The sequence below is a fragment of the Pistacia vera genome, unplaced genomic scaffold (assembly GCF_008641045.1).
Source record: "Pistacia vera cultivar Batoury unplaced genomic scaffold, PisVer_v2 Contig200, whole genome shotgun sequence".
Taxonomy (NCBI): Eukaryota; Viridiplantae; Streptophyta; class Magnoliopsida; order Sapindales; family Anacardiaceae; genus Pistacia; species Pistacia vera.
The window spans coordinates 401836-413800 of NW_022196003.1; the positions used below are offsets into that span (position 1 = coordinate 401836).

Here is an 11965-nt window from a genome sequence, read left to right on the forward strand (position 1 = left end):
ATATTGTACTATTAATTTATGACTTGAGATTACTTGTAACGAGGTTGGAAGAATGAAGCTTTTACAAAATGGAATGCACCTATTACAAATCAAAATGATATGTATTTATAGGATAGTAGCTCTTTAATAAAGAATTTAACATAACATATATAGAACTGCATTAAATACTTAATGATGATTTTATTAAATATTTAAGAGAAGATGACAAGTGGAAAGCCACCGGATTCTAATAATTTTTATATTATAAATCTGTTTTTTTTCAGTCACATGCACTTATTAGGAGCACGGCCCAGCCCGGCCTGGCCGGTTAATCGGTTAGACTAGGATTAGAGGCCTTCACCGGTTTAATCCCAAAGGTAGAAAATCGTCCTTAAAATTACAAACACCCCCTTGCTCCTTCCACTCACCCTCTCTCACATTCCTACACTTTCTCCCTCATTCCGGCAGATTCTAGTGCCTAAAATCACCGACATCTCTCCACCAAAAACCCCAACATCCACGACCTTGATTGCTTGCCGATTGTTGTCGGCCACTCTTAGGGTTTTGTGATTTTTTTTTTTTTTGATCGTTATCAATGCCAAAAATCACCCCATTTGCCTCACCAGCATCTCCCCACCAAAACCCCCATCATCCTAAAGTTCGATTGGCTGCTAATCGTCACTTGTTTGTAGGGATGTTTTTGCTAGATTTCAAACCTGAAGGGACTAATATGTACAGGGGTGTGTTTGCTAGATTTTAAACCTATTGGATTGAAAGAAACCATTGGTCAAATCGGTTAGACCGGTCAAACCATGACCCTGGCTGGGTTGTCACAAGAGCCGAGTTCCTAATCATTGGTCACATCTGGTCAAACTTAAGCTGATATAGATGTAAGGAAATATTAGGGTGTTGATGTTAGTTTTTGAAACTTTGGGGATTGATTGGTTCACAAAACCTCGAGGCTGTCAAGAAATTCCCTCAAAAGCAAATTTACATAGTATATCCTTACTTGTGGCTCATAAATGAACTTTTTATACACATATTTTGTACATAAATTGATATTATAATAATTTTAATCTTTTTATTATCATAATTTTTTTTAATCTTTTTTTATTGAACATTTTATTAAATTCATTTTTTTTTTATATTTACTTTGTATTACATCATCTCGTATTATTCAATAATTCTATAACAAGTGCACGTTAATCTTGTTGGTTAATATAATTACCATAACTGATACGTTGATATTAAGGGAGAGAGTAAATTACAATTACCAAATATATATTTAAATTTATAAAATATATACTTCAAATTTATGGTGATGTGGGATTTTGTGCTATCATATTAGTATGCCTAGATATCAATAATATAATTAATATTAATACATCACGTTATTTGTAATGCAAAGCTGATTTATAAGTATATTATCATTGATTATAATAAATGTAAAAATTAAAGTTGAGAATAAGAATGAAGCTATAAAGAACATGTGGTCAGGCAGGATTCTGTAAAAATAAAAAACAACTCCACAATTCTTCTACCATGCTCTCTTTTCTTCAACTGAGCTATGACTTATTCACCTTGAGCTGGATTCACCTTGGAAGGAATCTAAAAGTTACAATCTCTTTGACTGTGGCTCATCTTCATCTTCATCTTCATCGGAGAGCAAACATAAGCTGGATTCGTTCATTGATTCCTCCTGGCTGAACAATAAACGGACTCCACACTTCTTCACCACGCATTCTACATTTGTAACACTGAGCTTGATAATGGCCTCAGAGAATTCATCCCATTCTGATTTATCATTCACTTGACAATCATATCCAATCAAACTCGACATGGGAGGGCGCATACTCTTTGTTCCAAGCCAAAAAGCTGCCGCTCCCCATTTTCGTCAAGCCATCTTCGCATTTCAGAAGCAACTCGCACTCAACAACCAACGTCCCAGCTTTATAATCCTGGAATGATAACACAGTGCAGAAGGTGAAGCCAATGAAATTATGATTCAACGAGCCTGCCGGAAGCTCTAGAAATGATGCAGTACTTTGAAAGTTAAACCACTCAGGAATTTCGCTTCCTCGGAAACACATGTAACTGAAAGGACTCTTGTGAGTGTAAGTGGCCTTTTCATACATATTTGACAGAGCGTAATCCAGAATTCTTGTAAGCGTTCTCCAGTCCAGATTGAAGCAATTGATGAAGCTGAGATTACCGTTGAAATAGCCATGGCTTGGAATCGGCAAATCGGATAATGTTTGCAGAGATTTGCAGCTATTTGCTACCAGAAGTTGTATGTCACCAGGAAGGTTTGGTAAGGATTGAAGCATGTTGCAGTGGCTCAAGTCGAGCGAAGATAGCTTCGAAAGGTTGATGATTGTTGCTGGAATGCTCTCAAAATTGTTTCCAGAAAGATATAAATGTTCCAAAAAGGATAAATCGCCAAGACTGTTGGGTAATTCTGTAATATTGCAGTCATTCAGGTTTAGTTTCTTGAAAAGCTTCAAACCTGATAACATAGGAGAAAGAGAACGCACAAGCTCTTGCCCTTTCCATCTCTCAAAAGATAATTCACGAATGTTGCTCAAACTTTCCATGGATGATGGTACTTTGCTTGCAGCAATTCCATTAGCTTCAAACACCTCCAAACTTTGCAGATTTCCGATGTCCNAAAAGCTTCAAACCTGATAACATAGGAGAAAGAGAACGCACAAGCTCTTGCCCTTTCCATCTCTCAAAAGATAATTCACGAATGTTGCTCAAACTTTCCATGGATGATGGTAATTTGGTTGCAGCAATTCCATTAGCTTCAAACACCTCCAAACTTTGCAGATTTCCGATGTCATCAGGCAATCTGTCGAGTTTTGAACAACCAGAGATATAGAGATGTTTGAGAGATGTCAGGTTACAGATTTCGTCCGGAAGATTCTCAAGACTTGAACAATTTTTTATACTTAAAGTGACTAGACTGGATAGATACTCGATTAACGAGGGCAATTCTTTTATTGCCGTTTCATCTAAATGTAATTGCTCCATCTTACATGAGATCTTTGGAATTGTCATGATGTTTGAGCAACCGGAGAGAGACAGATACTTGAGAGATTTTAGCTTACAAATGCCATCTGGAAGACTCTTGAGCCTTGAACAATTCCTGAGACTCAATGTTTGTAGATTGGATAGAGACTCAATTGATGAGGGCAATTCTTCTATTGCAATTCCATCAACATATAACTCTTCTATCTTACGTGGGATCTCTGGAATAGTCTCAAGATTTGAGCAAGAAGATAGAGAAAGATGTTTGAGGGATTTAAACTTATGAAAGTTTCTTGGGAGTCTTTCAAGCCTTGAACAGTTCTGAAGACTGAATTGAACTAGTCTAGAAGGACGTTCAATCATAGAGGAAAATTCTTTTATTGCAGTTCCATCCAGACAAAGTTGTTCTGTGTTACATGAGATCTTGGGAGCCGTTTTGAGATTTGAGCAACCTGAAAGAATGACAAATCTAAGAGAATTTGATTGATGAATACCCGGTGGAAGACCATGGAGGCTTTTGCAATTTCTTAGATTCAGAATAACAAGTTTATTGAGCTTCCGAGTGGATGGGGAAATGATCTCAATCAAACTTGTACAACCTTCGAGAATCAAACTCTCAAGATTCGGGGCCTGTGAGAGGTCCGCAATCTTACGTAGATGCACTGAGTAACTCAGGTCGATGTATTTCAAATTAACAAGAACCTGCACCCAAACAAAAAAAAAAAAAAAAAAAAAAAGGACTAATGCGAATTAGAAAATCTGATATATACAAACATAAGATTGTTATATGAAATACATATACCTGGACTACTCCAAAGTTCTTCAAGATTACTATAGCGCATCTCAAGTGCAACAAGGTTCTCGGGATTAAATTGCATGGCAAAGATTCCACCGATAATTATGCCAACAAATATTCTTAGCTCAGGGAAATCAAATTCCAGGCCTTGAAACCCATGCACCTTATTATGAACAGCTCCATAGACCTTAAGAATTTCAAACTATGCATATTTGAAAGTGAGGGATTTAATTGAACATCTCTTATTTCAAACATGTCCATGCATATGCCTCGAACCGCTTCAGTTCCCTGACAATCAAGATGAAACCATATAGTTAGCATTTATAAACCTCAAATAACGCATGAAGAAAATGAAAATGACATATTCCAAGCTAAGTTTTGACCAGACTCACCATATTTTTTGTCAACACATGATGAGTATCCTTGGGATGCCACAATCGACTACGCTGCGAATATCCTTTTCTTCACGGACATTTTCCTTCCCATTTCTTGAAGCAAATCATGCATTGTTATCATATTGTCTAATGATATAGTTACGAGAGACTTATCAATGAGAACACTTATTCCACACTCTGCCTTTAGTCACTTGCCTTCAAATTTTTTATTACCAATCTTGGTCCTTCCATTTGAAAAAACATGCAATATCTAAAAATATATCTGCTCCTCACCATCCAGTCCATCATAACTTACTTTTAACACCTTTAAATATTCAAAGGAGGAGTTTCTTCTAGTTTACTTATTGTCTTTCCCAAACTTCTACACTCTTGTTAACTAGAGATGAACCCAACACTTTTAGAGCTAATGGAAGACCTTTACATAATTTACTACCTTATTTGAGAGCCGCAAATAATCTTCTGGGATGAGATTTTGTTTGAAAGCATATCGGCTAAAAAGATGTAGATCTTCTGGATGAGATAATTTCTTAACTTCGTAGATTCTATCTACTTTGCAGTTCTCAAGCACTTGTTTATTTCTGGTTGTTATAATGACTCGACTTCCTGAAGCCATGCTTTTAATATCTTCATTAGATCTTCTATTTGTGAAAATCTGTTACGTCATCGAAAACAATGAAAGTCTTCATTAGACCAAGCCTTTTTTTTGTGATGTAGCATCCTGTGTTGGGATTTTGATCCCCTAATATAGCAGAAAGAAGTTTTTCTCGCAAGGAACTAGTCCATTAGGGATTTCTGATTCTTCCCAACATTTTCAGCAAAGTAGAATCCTTCAAAACAATTCGATTTTATCGAACACAGCACGAGCATAGTTGTTTTACCTATACCGCCGAGTGCCCCAAATTCCCAAAGTTGCAAACATCTTTGCTCAATAACAACTCAATTAATTCTTCGATAGTTGATTCTACTCCAACCAAGTTCTTGTTATCACTCGGACACATAACATTTCTCAATCTCCTCAAAATATCATCGACAATGTCATTCACAATTTCAGCTTCTGACCTATCAAATATTAAAAAAGAATAAAAATATTTGTAAACCGAAATGTAGTTTTAAATTTAAATATGAAGAACTTTGATTTCGAATCGTATAACCAGGGGTGAGTGGTTTTGGATATCCTGTATTTTTTTATAGAACCGGAATCGGTATGTTCCTAAGATTTGGAATCAGACTGGTTTTGGTTCCTAGAAACCTAGAACCGAAACCTAAAACATAAGTTTCAGTTCCGGTTCTGGGTACTTGGTTAATTTCATTTACCCCCTACTTAAAAAAAATGATAAATACACTCCCCAATAGTTTGCAAAAATTACAATTTAGTCTTAGTCCCTACCTTGTTACCCTAACCTCGGTTATGATTCTGGTTTCGGATACTTGAGAATTCCCGGTTCCAAGTCCAGGAACCTAAGAATTCCCGGTTTCATGTTTACGTACCCGAGAATTCTCGGTTCTAATTTTTTAGAATCAGAACCGGACCCTAATGAGACTGGTTCCGGTTCCTACCCAAAATCAGTGAGTGGGTACCCTAGGTTTCGGTTCTACCCTTTACCCATGCTCACCCTCATGTATAACTGGTTTGGACTTGTGGTTGAGCCAAGAATTCAAGTAAGGGGGGATGTAATTTAGATAACAATAATATTATGCTTACTCACAAATTTACTAACCATTTTACTGATCTTTGTAAATATAAAGTATAGTACGTGTATCATATGTAATTTTATAAACAATGAGTAAAGTAATTAATAAATTGGTGTGTAAGTATAAAATTACCCTTTAGATAATGACATTTTTTGAATTTCAGTGAAGGTACTGGCCCACGCTGGGCATCAAATCAAATGAAAAAAATCTGAAATAAGAAAAGTATGAAAGAGTAGAAACAAGAAACTTACGTCTTGTCATTCAAAGGCCAGCCAGAAAGATTGGCTGCTTCACTCAAAGCACTCCTCCATCTCTGCACCATCTCTGGTTGCTCCTTAAATCGTCCTTCAAGCTCAGCAAATCCATCTCCAAATTTCCCGGTTCGATTCCTTATATCCGATGGATCAACATGATAGAAAACCGGTATCACGATCCCTCCATACATGTTCTTGCATTCCAGGATTTTCACAAGTTCTTCGAGGCACCATCTCGAAGACGCATAACCTTTCGAGAAAACGATAACCAAAATCTTTGATACTTCGATCGCATTCCGAAGAGATGGTGAAATTTCATCTCCTCTCTGAGTCATTGTCGATGAAAGTTGCAATCATTTTCCGACTCAGAGCTTCATGGAGATGACTGGTGAAACTGTAGCGGGTATCCTTGCCTCTGAAACTAAGGAAAACATGATGCTTCGCTCGAAGATGTGTGGAAGAAACAGTGAAAGAAGAAGCAGCATCGATTTCCACCGATTATCAATCAAGAACGAAGCAGACGAAACAAGTTTTCAAAATTAAAACAAAACAGGCCTAGAGTTTCTAATGAATGATTGCTGATAAGAAAGTTTTGGAATCGTCTTTTATAGAATTTTCAAAGTAATAAAGAGAAGAAGAAAGTTTTATTCAGTTATACGCTCAACAAAGAAAATATAAAAGCGGAAAATAGTAGAAAAAGAATATCAGAAGCCTTCCTGAAGTTTCTCTCAGTTGGCATTCATTTTTTAGTTTTCCAGTTTTATTGAAAATAATGTAACGTACAATATTTCTTATTATGATAAAAGGTGATTATGTAAAATTTTAATTTTAATTTAAAACTAATCAATTATTTTTTCAGTAATATTATATGAAAAATATTATATAAAATTATTGTATATATAATATTACATTTTTTTTTTTTTACTTTACAAATTGTACCGAATTTTCCTCGAAAGTATCTAAAGATATTTGCCAGAGTAATCAGCACAAATGCACAATAAAATAAACCTTTTTTTTTATAAATTAATCAGTTTTGATCCTCGTACTGTCCAGGTTTTCTAGAAAAAGTTATAGAGAATATATCACTCGTGCTAAACCTTTTTTTGTTAATAATATATTTCGAGTTTTCTAACTTCTATGTATACAAAGTCTGAGGAATAGTGCTAACCAGATCCTAATTAGTAATAGGATACTGTAAAAAATAGTACGAGATTATATGGGTATAATACGGTAAAGAGTGAAAAAGTTTATAAAAATTCAGCTATAAATTCAGATATGGAAAAAATATAATAGGTATATACGGGTTTAATCGTGTATTATCAATAATACGTTTTGAAAAATACGGCAATATCAATCTTAGTTTTAACACTTTTATGGACTACCTGGTTAAAATCAACATAACATTTAAATATAAAGTATTCAATAACTAATAACAAATACACAATATATAACTGATATTAAATTATAGTCTTTAAACTCAAACATAATATTTAGCCAAGATTCAACTATAGTGTCAAGTTAAACAAACATAAGTCATAATAGAATTGGGTTATGAGATGTGATAATTAACGCTACTGATAAGTGAGAGGCTCTTGCTTTTCAGGCCTTGGGATAAAGGGTTAAATTAATCTAGTACTTAACAAACTATTTTGAAGTTATTATTTATTGGTTAGAATTGGATTATATAGTTATTTATTTATTTGATATAAGAAATAATTTTATTTTACAATTAAATAATAGAGAGTCACATATTTTAATAGGCGAAGACATTTTCTCAACCAAAGTTTGCGAATCTACATTTTCCCACCCATATTAAAATTCTTACGTTAGTTTTAAGGTTAAAAGACATCTTGTCAGTCTAGTTACATAAATTTATTATAAAGTTAATATTACTTACAGCCCTAAAATACAAATAGATGGTAATTACTAATTACCTCATTAACTGGAAATAGTCACTTAAACTCCTATCTTCAATTTCTATTAAAAATTATATTTTATTAAAATCAGGTTATTAATAAAAGAAAAGTTAAGGTTTATAAAAATAAAATAAAATAAATAAAATGTATAAATTATAAATAACCATTTTAATAATTAAGAAAAAATCAAATTTTTAAAAAAATATAAAAAAAAGAATTGCCCCAACCCCTTTTATCTTCTCCCAAACCCCGCCACCAAAATCCTCCACCCCCAATATTCTTTCAAATTCACACTGCTATGACACTTCCCTATCCAAAATCTAACAACCCTAGCACCCCACCTTCATCACTTTCGAAACCACTAAGAAACTCTAGAGGGCCACTTCTCTAATCTTTTCTTTCTTCTCTTCATTCTTATTTTCCCTCTCTCACTATTAGTTTATGTTTTCATGGATTTGTTCATTTTCAAGGTGAATGATGGTTGTTTGGGTGCACTGCTGATGTCGAAGAATGAAGAAGAATGACTGAACAGATCTGTTTAATTTGTATAAATCCACCAAACGATGTCGTTTTGGAGGTGTGAGATTTTTTTTTTCTTTCAAAATTCGTGATAATTCGCGATTATACGGAAAACCTTATTATACGCAAATTATACGGAAATTTTATAAAAAGTATACACACTTTTTACACGAATTAACGGCTGTCATACAATTCACGTATAATACGCGTTTTTACTAATAGGATTTTCCAGATAATAAAGGCCATTATGGAGAGAATTTATGTGACTGTTATTTATATTTATTGCATCATTTAAATGTATATATTTTATATGAGAACTTTATAAGTGTAGGGTTTATTTATTTATTTATTTATTTTTAAATTTGGACCAGCATTCTTGATACGATAAACTGATGATATAATTAGAAAAAAAAAAAAAAACATTGGAAGCTAAGAATGTTAAAGTTAGTCTCATAACTATGAGGGATATATGATTTTAATCTTTGCATCACTTTTTCTTTTCTCCAACTTAGTTTTGATTGTAGGGTTTTTCAATTTCATTATTTTTAAAAATCTGCAAAAATCAGAAGATTATAGGACGAGTTTCACAAATATTTCACTTGCCGTTAGATGTGTTTCCGAAAGGATCTTAGGGATTTGCTGTTGGGCTCCAATAATGCAAATAAATTATGTTTTTGCTTAAAAATTTCTAATCTGAAAAGTCAAAAAAATTATTTATTAAATATTTTAAGAACATATTCGTTGAGTTAGGTAGATCCGCGACAACTATATATGATGATTAAAAAAAAAAAAATTAAATATTCATTGTTTCATTATATTTTCTATTTTTAATTTTTTTATAAATAATATTTCAATTTCATTTTGACAAGTTTATGTTCTTTATTATGATTTAATAATAAAGGACACGATATTCATGTTGAATTTCATTTTGACAATTTTTCTGTTTTTAGAGTTACTAGAAATGATATTCATGTTGAATTTCAAACTTGTTATTAAAATGTTTTATATTCTTAACATATTGGTACTTTCTTCATATTTTTGTTTTTATTTTCTATAATATCTCAAAATCCTATTTATATCTACTAAGAATTTACTTCCAAATCTTAATATATATAGGATTAAAAATTTAAAATAAAAATAATAGTTTAACACTTTTCTACATGTAGAATAATAAATTTACATTTTCTAATTATTAATTTATCAAGGATTCAAATTGTATTTTTAATCAAATTTTATTCTCAACTATTTTCTTTTTTATTTTTACTAATCGTGCCCATGTCAATTTTCCTGGAAAATATCAGCAGAATATTTTGTGTGGGTAATCAGCACAATAAAATCCACTTTAATTAGTTCTCATTCTCATATTGTCATGGTTTTTCCCAAAAAAAAAAAAAAAAAAAAAAATGTTTAAGAGAATATTCTATAGAAAAGTGAAATAGTAACTTTGATCTTATAAAAAAGCGTTAGGGGAAAATTATAACTTCCGCTTTGAAATAGAAGTATTTTGTAGACGTAACGAAACTATGTGACAGAGTTAATACAAACAGTAATTTGTGATGAAGTTTTTAAACTTTAAGGGTTTATTTTAATAACAAAAATAGGTACAATTTTAAACTTTGAAGGTAGTTTATGATAAAAAGTGAAAAAGTTGTTCTCCGAAATAATAAATTTGAAAAACAATCACCCTTTCCTAATTTTTCTTTGTTGACTTTAGTCAACACACTTTGACTCTGTTTAGGCAAGAGTCGGTCAAAAAAACATTGAGACTCTTACTACAACATTAAGGAAATGTTTAAAAATCTTTAAGAAATTGATGTATGTGAGGAGTCAAGATTAAAATTTCTTACCATAATCTAATTACCGCAAAATCAAATAAAACCCACTAAACTTATTCTTCTTATGGTTATGAGGAATTTTGAAAGGAGATGGAGAGGAAGGATGTTAATGGAATGGGTAATTATGGAATTGAACATGAGATATTTATAATTTAAATTTTTTATTAAATTTTAATTAACATAGGGGCTTATTAAGAGTTTTAGTGGGAGCACAAATAACACCGCTCTTTACAAATAGGTTGGAATGGATAACTGTTTATAGGTTGTGACTCGTGAGTTATTCAATCTATAAATTTTAAGAGCGGTGTTATAAACACATTTTAAGCCTATCATTAGTTTTTTTTTTTTTAAATTAAAAAATTATATTGTAAATACCTAAATTAACACAAGGGATTTTCAATATCAAAAACTCTGAAAAAAGTTTTCCTAGTTCTTAAAACTTTTAAACACCCTAACATTCTAAGAGAAATCTATTTAATATAATTATGTTTTTTTTTTTTTTCTTCTTCTCTGATTTAATTAATAAATTATCCTTGTAAACTTAATTGAATTTTCAAAAGTTAAAAATCTCATTAAAAAGTTTTGGAACTTACGAAGAGTTTGAATGGGGGTTGAGTAACACCACTCAATTTTAATTTGTATTTTTTGTCCAATTTTAAACCAAACCTATTATATGTATCCCATTATTTTAGGTTTCAAACTAAATTAATTTAATTGACAAATTAAATTGTTTATATTTTAAGTGTTATTTGTTTACTCGGTGATTATACACGCGGGGGGATCGTCAAGGAGGTTTTAAAATTTTTTGAAATAGATTTACAAATTTGCCCCTAAATGAAAAGTAAATTGCAAAAAAAAAAAAACTCCCATTCAGTAAATAAGTTAAACTCTCATTTTTCTTTTCAGGCTGCATAGTGTATACTTTCTAGACCCTTTTTTTTTTTTTTTTTTGTCTATTGCTCATAATTGATTTAACAATCTAGATTTCAATTTTCTTCTGAATTCCTAATTCTTTATCCCCGTAAATGTAGTTTTCTTCTAAATTTCTTTAATTTGTCAGGTACTATTAATACATTTTATATTTGCATTTTTTTCATTTTGAAAGTTTAAAGTTAAATTATATATAAGGATTTAGGAAGATGAAGTTGCCATTGGGACCACAAATTGATCGCATTTGTTTTTATTTGTGATGATATATTGAAGTTAGAGAATTAAGAAGATATTTTGGAGTTGGCCTTGGAACCACTAATATGTATTGACCGATATTGTGTTGTTTTTTTTTTTTTTTTTAATGGAGAAGATGGGTTCTTAGGACTACATTGTAATCGACCCATTTTTATAGTTATTATAAAAAATGTTTAATTTAAATGGGAGTTAATTTTAATTGTTTTACAAGTATTATGAAAAAATGGATTTAATTGTATACATTATTTGTTGATGAAATTAGTATTGATTATACCCGTTGCCACTGCTAGTGTGAGAAGATTTTCAACAATAAATTTTGTGAAACATCGTTTGCGAAATAGAATGAGTAATCAATTGTTGAATG

At 31.8% G+C, this 11965-nt stretch overlaps 1 protein-coding gene across 1 annotated transcript; it reads right to left on the reverse strand.

Moving 5' to 3' along the window:
* Positions 1-1594: 1594 nt before the first annotated feature.
* On the reverse strand, positions 1595-6481 carry LOC116128466 (disease resistance-like protein DSC1). The gene is made up of 8 exons (XM_031414188.1): positions 6144-6481; positions 5085-5259; positions 4634-4852; positions 4082-4093; positions 3812-3992; positions 2661-3671; positions 1859-2485; positions 1595-1773 (listed from the first exon to the last, which is right to left on the reverse strand). Exons 1-8 carry the CDS (start codon positions 6479-6481, stop codon positions 1595-1597), a joined length of 2742 nt encoding a protein of 913 aa, XP_031270048.1.
* Between the last annotated feature and the right edge of the window lie 5484 nt (positions 6482-11965).